The sequence below is a fragment of the Stenella coeruleoalba genome (genome assembly GCF_951394435.1).
Source record: "Stenella coeruleoalba genome assembly, chromosome: 9".
Lineage (NCBI taxonomy): Eukaryota > Metazoa > Chordata > Mammalia > Artiodactyla > Delphinidae > Stenella > Stenella coeruleoalba.
This window is the reverse complement of record NC_137155.1, coordinates 100,292,670-100,310,232: the sequence shown is the minus strand read 5'-3', so window position 1 is coordinate 100,310,232 and position 17,563 is coordinate 100,292,670. Positions and strand designations below refer to the sequence as shown.

The 17,563-nt window shown below is 45.3% G+C and overlaps 1 protein-coding gene across 4 annotated transcripts in view; it reads left to right on the top strand.

Moving 5' to 3' along the window:
* Nucleotides 1-1,363: 1,363 nt before the first annotated feature.
* KMT2C (lysine methyltransferase 2C) overlaps nt 1,364-17,563 on the top strand; it is a 293,733-nt gene continuing 277,533 nt past the window's right edge. For 3 of the 4 annotated variants that reach the window (XM_079931159.1, XM_079931156.1, XM_079931155.1), the window contains exon 1: nt 1,364-1,802. In XM_079931159.1, the coding sequence (XP_079787285.1) occupies nt 1,642-1,802 (161 nt within the window). In that variant the 5' untranslated portion in view covers nt 1,364-1,641. Of the gene's footprint in view, nt 1,803-2,212; nt 2,800-17,563 lie in introns of those variants that run through there. The other variant, XM_079931157.1, reaches the window with a different exon arrangement.

Genomic DNA, 17,563 nt, shown 5'->3' with positions numbered 1-17,563 from the left:
CTAGCAGCCCCAGTTTTCCTTCACCGTTTTTAAGTAGTGTAAGAGGCGGCTTAGAAGTCTTTCCATTTTTGTCTCTTCGTCACAACACACCCAACGTTAAAACCAAGTTGTCGGGGTTTTACTGGTTCATTATGTCTCTCAGCACTTTATCCCTCAAAATGCCATCGTTCTTTTTGTCTGACAGCTTTATAAACCCTTTCCGGATCATTTTTAAAACGACGCTGTAATAACGAAAGTATCCCTGGAACTGGAGTAGAACGAAGTTGCACTCCATTTCTTTTCCTCCACCAACGTGCATTACAACAAACGAACGCTGAACGTGCGCCCGGCGAAGCCCCTCCGGGCCGGTCCCCGCGCCCCGCCGGGGATGGGGGTGGGAGTGGAGGCGCGGGGCGCGGGGGAAACCCGGGCCCGCCGCGCGCCGGGGCGGGACGAGCTCTACACCCGCCCGCCAGTCCGCGGAGGCCGAGCGCCTGCGGAGCGCGGACGCGGCCCGCCTCGTCCTCGCTCTCCCTCGCGCACTCCCCGGACCCCGATCCCGGATTTGCTCATCCGCAGCTTGGCGCTCTCCCGAGCCGAAGCCGGAGCCCCAGCCGGAGCCGGAGTTGGAGTCGCGGCGCGGCCCGGCCGCCGCGTCAGAAGAGGAGGGAGAGGGGGCGGGGGAGGGGCGGTGAGGTCAGCGGCGGCGGCGCGTCCGCGGGCGGCGCATGCGCGGAGCGAGCCCCGTGAGTGGCAGCGGCGGCGAGCGGGGGGCGGTGGGGCCGGCGGAGTGGGGGAGGGGGCGGGGGCGTCGCGGCGGCCGTGTGTGGGCGAGACGGCGGCGAGTTTGAGAGGTCTGTGGTGCAGGGGCGCTCTGGGAGACCCGGCGCGGCCCTCGCGCGACGGCCACGGTCGAGTGTGTGTGTCTGTGTGTGGTACACGCACACCCGCAAAACTTCCTCCTCCCCTGCCCGGAGGGCTGGAGCGGGCGCTGAGGGGCCGGCGCTCGCACAGCCCGGAACCCACAACAACTGGAGCAGCTGTCAAAACTTCGCTGCCGCCGCCGCCCGGCCTGACGCGGCCCGCGCGGGGGAGGGGCAGCCGGCGGGGGGCGCGACCCCCGCCCGCCGGCCCGCCGCTCCCCGCGCCGCGGCCCCTTTCTCCTCCCCGCCGCGGGCGGCCTGGGGGAGGGGCGCGGGCGGAGACCCCCAGGGCCGGCGCCCTTCGTGCCCCCTCAGTAGCCCCGCCCAGCTCGGCGCCGCCCGCCCCGCACCCGCCCGGCACCCGCGCCCGCACCCACACCCGCACCGCCCGAGGGCCGCCCGCCCGCCCCGCCCGCACCTCCCCGCCCCGGTCCGGCCCCTCCCTCCCGCCCGCCTGCCCGCCGCGCCCCGCCCGCCGCCCCCCGCCCGGCCCCTGCGCGCCGAGGTGCGCGCGCTCGCGCGTATGTGTGTGAGTGCGTGTCCTGCTCGCTCCATGTTGCCGCCTCTCCCGGTACCTGCTGCTGCTCCCGGGGCTGCGGGAAATGCGAGAGGCTGAGCCGGGGAGGAGGAACCCGAGCAGCAGCGGCGGCGGCGGCCGCGGCGGCGGCGGCGGCGGCGGCGGCGGGAGGAGCCCCCCAGGAGGAGGACCGGGATCCATGTGTCTTTCCTGGTGACTAGGATGTCGTCGGAGGAGGACAAGAGCGCGGAGCAGCCGCAGCCGCCGCCACCCCCCCCCGAGGAGCCCGGAGCCCCGGCCCCGAGCCCCGCAGCCGCAGACAAAAGACCTCGGGGCCGGCCTCGCAAAGATGGCGCTTCCCCTTTCCAGAGAGCCAGAAAGAAGTAAGTTGAGTGTGAGGGAGCCAGGCCGGGAGCCAGCCGCGGCGCCGGCCCGGAGCTGTCACCGGCGCGCCCGGCCCCGCCGCCCCCGCGCGCCCCCGGCCGCCCCCGCGGGGTGGGGGTGGGGCCCGCGCGGGCCGCGCGGCTCGGGCCCGGGGCGCCCGCCCCGCGCCCCGCGCCGGCGCCCGGCCTCCCGCGGCCGCCCGCACTTCCCTCCGCCGGCCCGGGTCTGACGGCTCGCGCCGCCGCCACACTTTACTTTTTAGTTTGGCCCCGGCGCCGTGTGTTCCGGGGCTTCTCTTTTTGGGGAAATTTCTCGTCGATGCCCCTGGGCCTCGCCGGGTCGTTTAGCAGACGAGCCCGCAGCACAGCTGGGTAGTCGCCGGACGGGCTCCCGCTCGGCTCCCAGGCGCTCGGCTCCGGGACGCTCGCCGAGCTGTCAAAACGCCGCGGCCAGGTGGTCCCCCGGCCCGGTTGGGCGGGGGAGCAGGAAACGGACGCAGCCGGAGCTGCTTTTCTTTGTCAGCCGGTCGCTCCTTTAACTTTTCTCGCTCCCAAACCTCTGCTTTCGTGCTTTAATGATATATTAGGAAGTCCTCCGACTGCTTCCCCTCCCCTCCCCCAGCCGGGCCCCGCACTGCCCAGCGCCGAGAGCACTAGTCTGTGCGGTCGCTCCGCGTAGGGGACGGAGTGCAGCAAGTTTTGGAAACGTCGCTGCCACCGCAGGCCGATCGCCAGGAGCACGTTCGTTCGGGTCCAGACGGATGTAAATGTGGCCGAACTTCCATCGGAGTAGCCACTCGTGGCTGTTACTGGGGCAGGAGTCGCTCTCGTGTGTTTTTGAGCAGGCACTAGGGCTGTGCGCCTCCGGCCATTCGCTGGTTAGAAATGTCTTTTTACAAAATGGTTATAGGACAACTTTGCCTGTGGATCCAGGAGCTCGTTTCAGTGCCGGTGAGTCGCTGAGCGCTCGTGGCTCTTGAGGCTGCTGCTGTGGAAGGTCTGTGGCCGTCTTTCGGAGTTGTAGGAAGGCGTGTATTGCTTACTCATTTCATTATATGGGCGTCTCAGGGAACTGGTGGTAGTGGAAGGGTGCACCGGGACGCCGAGGAAAGCAGCATACTTACGGATAGTCTGGTTTTTTGTCGTTGTTTTTTCTTTTTTTGATGGGGTGCATTCGTTTAGTAATAGCATTGTTATGTTTGGTGATACACAGTAAAAATAGTAGTGTTAACGCAAGGCAGAGAACAGGGTTGTGGGAAACCCGTGAAGCTCTGCACTGGACGTGCTCTTTTTCGCTTTCCTATTCTTTTACTATGAACGTGATTCAGGGCCTTCGACTTGCCCTCCATATTTTATTGCCAGCTCCTACCTAGCTATGACAAATCGTGAGGGAAACAAGTACATTATTAGTTTCTTTGTGATACAGAGTTGGGGTTTATTATACCACTTGCATTGCTAATGTCTGGTATAAAATGCCATTGTTATTCCTGTATTAACTGAAATTTCGAGAAGGAAGGTGCAGTTTTAAGTAATTTTAAACTTCTTTGCCACTTTTTTGGTATCCTTTAAAGGAACACATACGAAGCCATCGTAGGGTTTTAACTTGATTGCTTCCCATTTTCACTATTTCTTGGTTTCTTTCTGAACATTAATTTGGGATTATAACATGTGTTCGATTTGCTTTTAAATTCTTACTTTAGAAAGAGTAGACCTATCTATGTTGTTCTCCTCACCCGTACACATCCAAGTGTGTGTGAGTGGTGAGTGTGCACACTTCCCCTGAGATTGCAATGAGCTCATTTGTATTAGTGCAACTCCTGGGTGCACCAGAAGAAAGGTTGGTTTAGGGTATTGTCACTTTATTATTTTAATTTTTACCTCGTATTATGAGTGGGAAAAAGGTAGCCCTTTGAGAAGTTAAAACCTTTCTATAGAATGACACTAATATAACAATAAAAAAAACTCAACACTTTGGAAAATGTTTAGAACAGTTATAAGTCATAAGAGAGTTTTTTAGATTTGAAAACTGGTACAGCATTCCTTATAGGTAATTAAGTCTAGTGGTAACTTTGATCGTCCCAAACTTGTTAGGGAATTCTTTAAAACTAGGTGTGTCTTTTGAAGGAAATGGAATCTCCAGTCGTTTTGGAAACATGTAAATGGAAACTAATATCTGAAATGGAAAGCAAAGAGAGGGGTTTTCAATTGTGTATCTCTGCACTGTATTAAGATACATGCAGAAAAGACCCTGTAGTTAGCTGGGTAGTGCAGACCCTGAAAGTGAAACTGATGTGTAACACATGTAAATTAGGTTTGTAAATGTTAAAATTATGTGGAATTGCGGATACCTCAGAAATGAAAATTAATATCTTTGTGGAATGCAGTGGAGATAAAGGTGTTTAAATTGTCAGTGTTATTTAGATGGTCAGTAAGTGGGTTGCTTTACCCTAGAGCAGATGCCTTATGACACTATTTTTTAAAAGTAGGTTGTGTATTTGTTTTCACATTAAAAAAAAAGGTAACTGTGGGCTAGTAACTACACATTCTTTGAGTTTAAATGTTTGAATTTTTAGTAATTAGGTAAAAATTAAGCATTTTCTTGTTTTATAGTGTTAGATAATTTTTGTGTTTTATCACATGTGAAAAGCATATGTGGTTACTGGTTTTACATTAACTATTATTACTTTAAAGTTATATTTACAACCTAAAATCAAGAATTTTGCACTGAAGGTCTTAATCTTAGAGGCAGAGTTTGAAGCGTAGGTATGTAAATAGGGAAATATGGAGTGGAACAGTGAAATTGGCACATGTCTAAAAGTTCTCTTGCACAGTAAGGACTGCCTATTACTTAGTCTTTATCAGGGGTGCAGGTCTTCCCATTGGTGCAGAAGCTCCCGCTGCAGGGCAGCACGTACCAGAGGTTGGAGTTATTTTTCTATTAAGGTGAAGGAAACCCTTCCTGAAACTTTGATTTTATCTTTTCTTCCTTAGAGTATACACCCACATTACTAAGTTGGGAAGCCAAGTGGAGATTCTGCCATATTTCTTACCACGTGAACAGAGTTGATGTCCAGGCTGGGTGGTGTGGGGATGGCACAGAAGCGGCAGGTGGTGGGGATAAGGGTCTCTGGGGCGCTACCCTTGACTCTCTTTGAATCAACTCTTGATACCCTGAACCACTTTCTTTTCAGAGGTCAATTACTGTTATTAGAAAGTCACCTTGAGGGACTTTCTGAGGTGGCGCAGTGGTTAAGAATCTGCCTGCCAGTGCAGGGGACACGGGTTCGAGCCCTGGTCCGGGAAGATCCCACATGCCGCGGAGCTATAAGCCTGTGCGTCACAAGTACTGAGCCCGCGTGCCACAACTACTGAGCCTGCACGCCTAGAGCCTTTGCTCCACAACAAGAGAAGCCACCGCAATGAGAAGCCCGCTCGCCGCAACTAGAGAAAGCCTGCGCGCAGCAACGAAGATTCAGTGCAGCCTAAATAAATAAATAAGCTTATTAAAAAAAAAAAAAAAGAAAGTCACCTTGAGCATTACTGTAGGAAAAATTAGGTACAACCAGTGGTGTCATATAAGGGACCAGGAAAAAATGGCTCTGCTGCAGGGGACTATTGCTGTTCTATACTTGTAAGCATTCCCTGCCCCCCCCGCCCCCCCCATCTCTCATTTCCATAGCTGTCAACTTGAAATCAGTGAAACAAACAAAAAAAGTGTATTGTATTATAATATATGCAGTTTCATATAGTTGAGACATCACTATTATTTGTGCTTTTTGAGATGATGCAAATTTGTAATTTTTATTATATTCTTATTTTTCAAGAAATTAGATGCATCTGCAGGGAAATTTTCAGTAATCACCGGTCTCTAGCATTTAATGGGCTCTGAAATGTTTTAATTTACCCGAAAAGCTGGTCCTGGAATGGCAGCCTCTCTTATCTGTTAGGTGGCCTCATTGTAGTTTGCTTTTGTCCTGTTGTTGGTCTTCTCCATGGACTCTCTAGTCTTTGAAAATATAGTATTTTTAGTGTAAAATACAAATTATATTTGGTATAATGTTATTAATATGTAAACTTGATAAACATGGATTTCCATGTAAATTTAACCGTATCACAACAGTTTATTTTCTCATTTTGAAAATAGTGGTTTAGTACATTTTCCTATTATCAGTTAATTCTTTTTTTAATAGATTAATTAACACACACACTTACTGGAAAGTTTATTCAGTATCAGCCAAAAATTATGTTCAGGGGCTTCCCTAGCAGTCCAGTCGTTAAGACTCCACGCTTCCAGTGCAGGGGGCGTGGGTTCGATCCCTGGTCAGGGAACTTAGATCCCACATGCTGTGGGGCGCGGTCATAAAAAAACAGAAACAAAAAATAAAATAAAAAGTATGTTCAGTCCAGATGTCTCATAGATTAAAAACTATATCAAATCCTGTCAAGGGTTTCACACACCTCCCCACCAGGTGAGAGCAGAGAGAGAGTATCTAAAGCTCTCCATAACTAGAAACTGACTGTTTCCACTTTGGAAGATCAGTGGAGTTTCATGGAAGCCCCTCAGGCATAACCGTAAGTGCCTTAAGAATACAGGTTGGACAATCACCGTCTGCCCAGAGGAAATATGACTGTGGCCTGGGGAATAACGTGCAGTTTTGCAGAAGGTTGGGGGAGAAGGGGAGAGTTAGAGCAGTGTGTCTTGTCACCCCGCAGTGACTACAAATCTGTCATGGTAGAATTAACTGATAAGGGACTTCTCTGGTGGCACAGTGGTTAAGAATACACCTGCCAATGCAGGGGACACAGGTTCGATCGTGTCCTTTTTTTTTTTCTTTCATTGTTTTGGGGCATCTTTTAATTTCAACAAGATGATTAATCCCTTCCTCCTTTAACACTTTCTTTATCATGTTTGTGCTACAGTGGCTATTTTCAGAACTGCTTGGAGGTATAAGTTCAAAAGTTACGGAGTGAAATAGGGATAATCCCCTCCCCTCCCCCGCCTCCCCTCCCCCGCCTCCCCTCCCCCGCCTCCCCTCCCCCGCCTCCCCTCCCCCTCCCCTCCCCCTCCCCTCCCCCTCCCCTCCCCCTCCCCTCCCCCTCCCCTCCCCCTCTCCTCCCCTCCCCCCTCCCCTCCCCCCCATAAATGTATGCTTGTGGTTAGTGTGAAAATCTAGTACAAAGATGAATCTTGAATTTGTAGTTGGAAGTGTCACTCTGTTTGCAGAATTGAAGGACTTAAGAACACAAGAGAACCAGGAATGACACAGCTCTTTTTGCACTTTCTCTAGAAAAAACCTCCTGTAAAAGACAGGAAGATTGTTTGCCTTTGCTCCTGCTATTAATTTTGTGATGACAGTAAGTATGTATGATGCACAAATGCTGCAACTGTTTAAGTCTGAGAAATACTTTTCTGTAACTTTTTAGATCTTTCATTTGGCACTGTCAGAGAGCATAAAAGTGTTAAATATATGCTGGGATGGACATTCAACTCTGGAAGAAGGTTCACTGTGGCCAAGAAGGGTCCCCAAAGATTTGGAGGAAGCAGTACATGAATTATACCTTGAAGGGTCGACAGGATTTAGCCAGATCAAGTGAGAAGAAAGTGAGAAGGTATTTGGGGTAGCAGAGTGAATACAGTTACTGAGGGAAGTGGAAGAGATGTTTTCTTGGTGGGGGGATGACCAGCACAGAGGTTTAAGGCAGGGGTTGGGTCTGCCCTGTGATGGCCCTTGAACACCAGGCTGACGAGAGTCCGCGCGTTATAAACTGTTCACAGCCACCAAGTAGGTAATGTAAATGAGCTGCATGCAGCTTGTAAGCTCCTGAATGACAGCTGACATTTTTAAGGCCTTGGGTTGGGGAGAAAATGGTGGGTAAAAACAGCCTGAAGAGTCCTAGGAGTCTTTATACCTTGCTTAGGAGAAACTGATAGAGAATTCTGGCTGATGGCTGCCAAGTGAGACTGTGAGATGTTTCTAGATACTCTGGTTTTTCAACAGAGGCTCAAAACTTGGATTTGAATGTGAAATCTCTTGATTTTTAAGTATTTTCTATTAATTAACATCTAAAACACAATTTGGAACTACAGCTTGTGGGCTAGGTTTAATCTGTGGACCACGAGTGGACTACAAGTCTTCAGCCTCTGCTTTATGCCTAGATTACTTTATTTTTTAAATTAAAGTTTTATAAGAATATATTTGCAGTCTTCCTGAGGACAGGAATGCTATTATATTATTTTGTGTTCTGTGTCCATTTTATACAGTTGAATGTAGGTATTCATACTGGATGATTTGATGATGACTGTTTTAGGAAAACCATCCTGGTCATAATATGAAGAGAGGAGTTACATGGAGGCTGAGATACAGGATGTTGCATAGTCCTTGTGTGAGGTGATCAAGGCAGAGGGTAGATTGTTGGTAGTGTGAATGGAAAGGAAGAGAGATTTCAGTCGATGCAGAGGAAAAATTTTGAGTTTCTGGCATAGCTGTCTACAAGATAGAAATGTCTGGGAGTATTTGGGGATTTGGGAGAAGAGTTTAGGAGCTAGATTAGGATAAATGTGATTTACTTGAAATCACTGACAATATGAAGAATGTGGAAAATAGTAAAAGGATTAGGATGCTTACTTATCCTTAGGAGATGGGGGAAAAAAGGTCAAGAAAGCCCGTAAAGATGAGAAACATGCTCATGGCACCAGAGAAAGGTAGAAAACTAGTAGAGAAAAACTGGCAAGAACAAAATACCCATCAGTGGACTACCATGTAGTTTTTTTATTATTTTAAGTTTTTCTTTTAAGTTGAGGTATAGTTTTTTTTTTCAGCCTGTGTTTTATAGCTTTATTTTTTAAAAAAATTAATTAATTTATTTTTAGCTGTGTTGGGTCTTTGTTGCTGTGTGCAGGCTTTCTCTAGTTGTGGCGAGCGGGGGCCACTCTTGGTTGCGGTGCACGGCCTTCTCATTGCGGTGGCTTCTCTTGTTGCGGTGAGTGGGCTCTAGGTGCGAGGGCTTCAGTAGTTGTGGCACGCGGGCTCAGTAGTCGTGGCTTGCTGGCTTTAGAGCGCAGGCTCAGTAGTTGCGGTGCACAGGCTTAGTTGCTCCGTGGCATATGGGATCTTCCCGGACCAGGGCTCGAACCCGTGTCCCCTGCATTGGCAGGTGGATTCTTAACCACGGTGCCACCAGGGAAGTCCTAAATTGAGGTATAGTTAATTTGCAAATACAATCAGGTCTACAGCAAAGTGATTCAGTTATGTGTGTGTGTATATTCTTTTTCAGATTCTTTTTCATTACAGGTTATTATAAGATATTGAGTAGAGTTCCCTGTGCTATACAGTAGGTCCTTGTTGTTTATCTGTTTTATACATAGTAGTGTGTACATGTTAATCCCAAACCCCTAATTTATCGTCCACTCCCCCGCATCCCTGCTATCCCCTTTGGTAACCATAAATTTGTTTTCTTTGTCTGTAAGTCTATTTTAAATTGAAGTATAGTTAATTTACAATGTTGTGTTAACTTGTTTTATAAGTAAATTCATTTGTATCATTTTTTAGATTCCACATATAAGTGATATATGATATTTGTCTTTGTCTTTGGCTTACTTCACTCAGTTTGATCATCTCTAGGTCTATCCATGTTGCTGCAACTGGCATTATTTCCTTCTTTTTTTATGGCTGAGTAGTATTCATTGTGTATATATACCACATCTTCTTTATCCACTCATTTGTTGATAGACATTTCGGTTACTTCAGTGTTTTGGCTGTTGTAAATAGTGCTGCTGTGAGCATTGGGGTGCACGTATCTTTTCAAATTAGAGTTTTCTCTGGATATATGCCTAGGAGTGGGATTGTAGGATCATATACCATGTAGTTTTTATCAGGACAGAGAGGTAGACTTGTAGGTACTGAAGTGGGAGAATATCTGTGATAAATTTGTTGACTTGAGGAAAAAATTTCTGAGAGTTACAAAGCAGTAAGTTTAGTACTAACTCTGTTTTGTAAAAAGCATACAGACCCAAACTATGTATATATTTTGTTGTAGAAAATGATTTGGAAGGATACCTAATACATGTACACGTACTTTCATATGTAGATCTATGCAACTTTTAAAAAGCCAATAAATTTAAAGCCATAATCTTGTTTTACAACTGAGAAAACTTAAGTTCTAGGGACATCACTGATTCCGGAGCCAAGATTACCTGAATTCAAATCTGGGTTCTACTACTTACTAACTACATTTGACCTTGGGAAGTGACTTAACTTTTTGTGCCTTGGTTGCCTCATCTGCAAAGTGGTCACACTAGCACATCTAGTTGAGGTTGTTGTGAATTTATATATGTGTAGAATTTAGACCATGTCTGGCACGAACTACATGCTATTACGAGGCGGTATGATGAGAATTTGTTGTTACTGTTACTGCTACTGTTGTCAGTTATCTTCACGTCTTACTCTGACATCATAGAATGTTATTGGCTGACATGTGATGAGGTGCCCAATTCACTCCAGAAACACCACGGTATAGAATAATGTAGTACTTACGGTGGGGGTGAGGGCGTAAAGATCGCCCTTCTGCACAAGATAGAAAAGCTAAGTCAGCAGAAGTCTATAGAATGTTTCTTATTATAACACATGAAAAACAACCAAGAGTGTTTCCTAGAAGCTGTATGTGTAGTAATGTTATTACAAAATTATTAAAGTTTTTTTTTATTACCCAAACTTGTGGATGTTGTTATAGTGGTCTTTTTATATTACACCTCTGCTGACCACAGTTTTCTTAGTAGGTCTCCCTAAATGAGATGTATTATTAGGTGGTTTTAAAATGATTTCTTATGTCTTTTTATACTGGATCACTTAAAAAAAATAAATTTATTTATTTTATTTATTTATTTTTGGCTGCATTGGGTCTTCATTGCTGTGCGCAGGCCTTCTCTACTTGCGACGAGTGGGGGGCTACTTTTCATTGTGCGTGGGGTTCTCATTGCGGTGGCTTCTCTTGTTGCAGAGCACACGGGCTCTAGGTGTGTAGGCTTCAGTGGTTGTGGCATGCGGGCTCAGTAGTTGTGGCTCATGAGCTCTAGAGAGCAGGCTTAGTAGTTGTGGCACACGGGCTTAGTTGCTCCGCAGCATGTGGTATCCTCCCAGACCAGGGCTTGAACTCATGTCCCCTGCATTGGCAGGTGGGCTCTTAACCACTGCGCCACCAGGGAAACCCTATACTGGATCACTTTTAATCTTTATATCTCAGTGTTTCCCATTTACATTAGAAGCAACATAGTTGATGGTCATAGTGAAGTTTGTGTCGTTTTGTTCTTAATGTCATCCTCTAGTGGAGCCTAGCAAAAAAAACTTCCTTGATTTCCTGATTTTTGGGATCCTAATGACATGCACACGTGTTTGGGGTAAGCACCCAGTTGCATATGAAATAACAATATGAAACATATTAAAGAATAACTATATTCTTTACCTTAAACCTCTCATCAATGAATTGTTCTACTAGGGTTGAAGCATTTGGTTAGCATGGCCAAGTTTTGGTTTTTTTTTTTTAAGTTATAAAAATATTTATTTATTTGGCTGCATCGGGTCTTAGTTGTGGCACGCGGGATCTTCGTTGCAGGATGCGGGATCTTTCGTTGTGGCATGCAAACTTCTCTCTAGTTGTAGCATGCAGGTTCAGTAGTTGCAGCCCACAGACTCAGTAGTTGTGGCATACGGGCTCAGTAGTTGTGGTGTGCGGGCTCTAGAGCGCACGGGCTTAGTTGCCCTGTGGCATGTGGGATCTTAGTTCCCCGACCAGGGATTGAGCCTGCATCCCCTGCGTTGGAAGGCAGGTTCTTAACCACTGGACCACCACGGAAATCCCGGCCAAGGTTTTCTAATGTTAGACTTATGTACTTAAGAGAGTTGTAGAATATTAAAACTGATGAGAATTCCAAGAACATTTAGTCTAACCCCTTATTTTACAGACAGTTGAGCCCCAGAGAGATCATAGCATGCTAGAGGTCATACGTTAGGGTGTTAACCTGTTCAGTAAATAAGTGGGGAGAAGGTAGTCTGTAATATTGGTGACCCCCAGTGAATGCCTACTGGCATTCATGCTATTGTATAGTCAGCTCCCCATGTATCTTGGTGAGCCCTGTGATTCAGTGGAATGCAGCAAAAATGACATTATGCTAGTTTGTGGCTTAAGTTTTAAGAAGGCCTGGAACTTCCACTTCCGCCTTCTTGGAGCACTGTTACCATGCAAGAAGCTAGGCTGTACCTTGCTGGAGACACCATGCAGAGAGGGAGGGATTCTGAGACTACGTGGGAAGAGAGATGCCCAACAATCCTAGTATCTCAGCTGAGTCTGGCCCCTAATCAACTTGCTCATTGAATACGGCTACAGACTGACCACCACTGAGACTAGCAGAGGAACCAGTCAGCTGAGCCCAGCCCAGACTGCAAAATTATGAATAAATACAATGGTGGTTGTTTTAGTCTGTTAGATTTGGTGGTGATTTGTTATATAGCAATATAGAATGGAAGCAGATGATTTTGTGAATTAAGACACTCTAAGAGTAAAAAATATTTGAGATGCAAATGATAAAAATCATTATTGTTTTCCAACTTCTTTTACTGAGATAGGTTAGGTGAGGTTGTCCCCTACCCTCTGGCCCTCATTTCTCTAGGATATTTTGAAGTAGAGATGGATTTTTATTATTGGGGTATTTAAATGGTATTTAAAAATATAGTTGCCACAGTGTAGATTCGACTATAATTTTTTTTTTTGACCACACCACGTGGCTTGTGAGATCTCAGTTAGCAGACCAGGGCTCGAACCCACGTCCCCTGCGTTGGAAGGTGGATTCTTAACCACTGGACTACCAGGGAAGTCCCACTTATTTATCTTATAACTGGAAGTTTGTACCTTCTGACCACCTTCGTCCAGTTCCCCTCTCCCACCCCTTCCTCTGATAACCACAGACCTGATCTCTTTTTCTGTGAGTTTGTTTTTGAAATATAATTGAACTACAACACTATGCTAGTTCCTGGTTTACAACACAGTGATTCAGTATTTCTGTACATTACAAAGTGACCACCACTAGAGTAGATTTAGAACCCTGTTACCAAGGGTGGGAATGGACATTGCAGAAGCAGGCAACAGTCTCCACCAGGTTGAGCAACCTGTCTCCATAGGCCTAGGCTTTCTGATGTATGAGAACAGTGACATTGAACCACTTGGGATGGAGGATAGATTTCATAATTGATTGGTAGTGACTGCTTATAATGCTTTGTTGAACCCTGAGTCCCTGGTTTTCAGCCTCTGCGGGGAGAGGAATTAGTAGAAGTAATTATTTTGGGTAAATAGGGGAGTATTAGCATGCTACCATTTATATACCCCCCCTGTACACCTTGGCCTTTGTAATGTGCAGTTACTTCAGTTTTTAAAATCTTTTCATTGAAAATATCTGACTCTGGGACTTCCCTGGTGGCTTGTGGTTAAGAATCTGCCTGCCAGTGCAGGGGATATGGGTTCGATCCCTGGTCTGGGAAGATCCCACATGCCATGGAGCAACTAAGCCCGTGTGCTACAACTACTGAGCCTGCGCTCTAGAGCCTGTGAGCTGCAACAACTGAAGCCCGTGCTGCGCAACAAAGAGTAGCCCCTGCGCACCGCAACTAGAGAAAGCGCGCGCACAGTAATGAAGACTCGACACAGCCAGAAGTAAAAATAAATAAATAAATAGGTAGAAAATATCTGACTTTTCTGCTAACCTTTGGACCATTTTTTAATCCTTTAAAAAATATCCTATTACTTAAAAAAGGGTGCTAATAGACATGAGTCCCAACTTTGTGCAGAACATTCTTAAAGCTGGAGATGGGGATGATGTAGAGAAATACTAAACTCCTTTTTATGTGTATGTCAGGATATCTAGAGTATGGTGGGATAACAAACAACATCAGTTCTTAGTGGCTTCAGACAGCAAGGTTTATTCCTTGTTCATGCTGCATGTTCATCATGGGCTGGCTTGGGAGCTTTCCTCTACAACACCTACATCCAGGTGGAGGGAGACACCATCTCTGTTTTCCACAGTTGCCCAGACCGGAAAAGGAGAACACAGGAGGTTGTGCTTTGGCTCTCGGAGACTACAGAAGGGACACATGTTGGTTCCGTTTACATTTTGTTGGCCCGAGAAAGTCACATGGTAGAATCTAACTTCAAGAGGGCAGGGAAGTGAAATCTTATCATACTTCTGGAGGGAGAACTGGAAATAGTTGGTGAAGAGCAGTGATAAATACCACGGAGTAACATTTAGCTTAGTACAAAAATTCACTTTTTTTTTTTTGGCTGTGCCGTGGGGCATGCAGGATCTTAATTCTGCAACCAGGGGTTGAACCCATGCCCCCTGCAGTGGAAGCACAGAGTCCTAACCACTGGACCGCCAGGGGGTTCCCCCAAAATTCATATTTGACTTTGGAGTATGTTTTGTTACCTATGATTGAATATGACCATCTGGTGGACTGTTGTATTACAACATATTAATTAAGGGATGTGTTTAATAATACTGTTAAATATAAAAAACATTTTCCAGGACTTCTCTGGTGACGCAGTGGTTAAGAATCCGCCTGCCAATGCAGGGAACATGGGTTCAAGCCCTGGTCCGGGAAGATCCCACATGCCGCAGAACAACGAAGCCCGTGCGCCACAACTACTGAGCCTGCACTCTAGAGCCCGTGAACTACAACTACTGAGCCCGGGTGCCACAGCTGCTGAAGCCCGTGTGCCTAGAGCCTGTGCTCTGCAACAAAGAGAAGCCACCACAATGAGAAGCCCGTGCGCAGCAACGAAGACCCAACATAGCCAAAACTAAAAAACAACAACAACAAAAAACGTTTTCCAGAGGTAGAAATAACATAGGAAGCATAGGGCTTGGGCTCTTGATTCTTTCTTTCTGTACTGTACTTCATGCTTTCTTCCTTTCTCCCACCTGCATGAAAGGAGGGAAGGAATCAAATGATAAAATTGCTATGTAATGTTAGTGAGATTATAGGTGACTTAAAATCTATCCCCCCCCCACACAAAGTAAGTTCTTAAAGCATATGTTTTATTTTCAGTCAGGGTTTCGTTGTCTATTTGTTTTCTGTTAATCACCAAGAAGATGTTACTGAGCATCTACTGTGCACTGTACACTGGAGAGACCAAAATAAGACACATCCCTACCCTTGGTTTCTACCAGTTTGGAGCAAACTATAATGTAAAACGACAAATGCTACAATGGAAGATTGCACAAAGTACTGGGGAAGCTTAGAGAAGGAAGAACTTTAAGGCAGGGGAACTGATAAAAGACTGAGTTGAGTCTTGAAGAATGAAAACAAACTTGATTGAAGGGAATGGGAAGGTGAGGAACAATTAAGCACATGGCCGTTGTGGGTTGGCACTTGTCGTGCTCACCAGAAGTTATCTCCTTTGATACTTAACAGTAACATCAGTAGAATCATTAGTTCCAGTTTTACACATGAAGGAGCTAAATTTCAGGAAGATCACATAGTTGGTAAGTGATTGAGTCAGGATGTAAGTCCAGGTGTGTCTGACTCTGGTTTTTGCTGTTTCAGAAACTCCAGTCCAACTTTCAGCTATAAGATGAATAAGATCTGAGGTTCCAGTGTACAATATGATTTCTGTAGTTGATAACCCTGTATTATATAATTAAAATTTGCTAAGAGAGTAGAAAGGAAATATTCTCTGTCTCACACTACATATATGTGAGGTGATGGATATATTAATTAACTAGATGGGAGGGATCCTTTCGCAATGGATATGTATATCAAATCGTCATGATATCTTACAATTGTAATTGTGAATTATACCTCAATAAAGGTGGGGAAAAATGCTCACGAAAAAAAGAAAGAAACTCCAGCCCATTTTGTGAGTAAATAAGTGAAAGTAAATTGGGAAGTTTGAAGTTTTACTGTAGGCAACAGGGAGCCATTGAAGATGGCTACAGAAGAATAGCATTGTATCTTTTTTTAAAGTCTTTATTGAATTTGTTACAATATTGCTTCTGTTTTTATGTTTTGCTTTTGTGGCTGTGAGGCAGGTGGGATCTTAACTCTGCCACCAGGGATGGAACCTGCACCCCCTGCATTGGAAGGCAAAGTCTTAACCACTGGACAGCCAGAGAAGTCCCAGCATTGTATCTTTGTTAGAAAAATAACCTTGTCAATAACAATTGGGAAGATGGTATGGAGGGAGTATAGATAACCCATTTGTGGTGTTACAGGGACCAGAATGAGAACCCAAAGTGATTTACCATACTGGGTTTTTTTCTCTTCCAGTTTTATTGAGATATCATTGACATACAGCACTGTATAATTTTAAGCTGTACAGCATAGTGATTTGACTTACGTACATTTTGAAATGATTGCTACAATAAGTTTAGTGAAAATTCATCATATCGTATAGATAAAAAAAAAAAAGAAATATTTTTTCCTTGTGATAAGAACACTTAGGATTTTCTCTCATATATACCTTGGTGTTTTAAAAATAAATTTATTTGTTGGCTGCATTGGATCTTTTTTTTTTTTTTTTTTGCATTGGATCTTTGTTGCTGTGCGTGGGCTTTCTCTAGTTGCGGCGAGTGGGGGCTATTCTTCGTTGTGGTGTTTGGGCTTCTCATTGCGGTGGCTTCTCTTTGTTGCAGAGCACAGGCTCTAGGCACGTGGGCTGCAGTAGTTGTGGCATGGAGGCTCAGTAGTTGTGGCTCGTGGGCTCTAGAGCGCAGGCTCAGTAGTTGTGGCGCACAGGCTTAGTTGCTCTGCGGCATGTGGGATCTTTGCAGACCAGGACTCAAAGTGTCCCCTGCATTGGCAGGTGGATTCTTAACCACCGCACCACCAGGGAAGTCCCTGCTGTTTGGTTTTTACATTAAGGTCCATGATACGTTTTGAGTTAATTTTTGTGTATGGTGTGAGGCATGGTCCAAGTTAATTATTTTGCATATGGATGTACAGGTGTTCCAAGGCAGTTTGTTGAAAAGACTGTCCTTCCCTTACTGAGTTGTCATGGCACCTTTGCTGAAAATCACTTGATCATAAATGAGTGTGTTTATCTCTGGATTCTCTAATGTTCCACTAATCTGTATTCCATTCGTTATGCCAGTAGTATGCTATCTTCATTGCTGTAGATTTATTGTAAGTTTTAAAATCAGGTAGTATAATTCCCCCAATTTTCTTCTTTTCTAAAATTATTTTGCCTATTATAGGCCCTACGCATTTCCATATAAATATTAGGGTCAGCTTGCCATTTTTGACAAAAAAAGTCTATTGGGATTTTGATAAGGATTATGATGAACCTGTAGCATGAATCTCTTCATTTTGGTCTTCTTTAATTTCAGCAATATTTTATAACTTTCAGTATACAGATCTTGTACTTTTTTGATTAAATTTATTCCTGAGTATTTAATTCTTTTCGATGCTGTTATAAATGGAATTTTTTGAATTTTATTTATAAATTATTGTTACTATATATAGAAATACATTTTTTAAAAGACAGGCTGACTTTATTTAGGGGGGACTCTACAGTGGGGTTTTGCAGTCAGGGAGAGAGATTGGGCTCAATTCCTGAAGTATAATTTTTATATATGTCATATTCTGTTATCTTGTTAAACTCACTTATTAGTTTTAGTATATTTTGGTAGGTTCTTCAGGATTCTCTACATCCTAACAGAAATCTTTTAACTGATCAGATGCCTGCCTTAAAAATCCCAAACCAAGTTTTATCCTGGG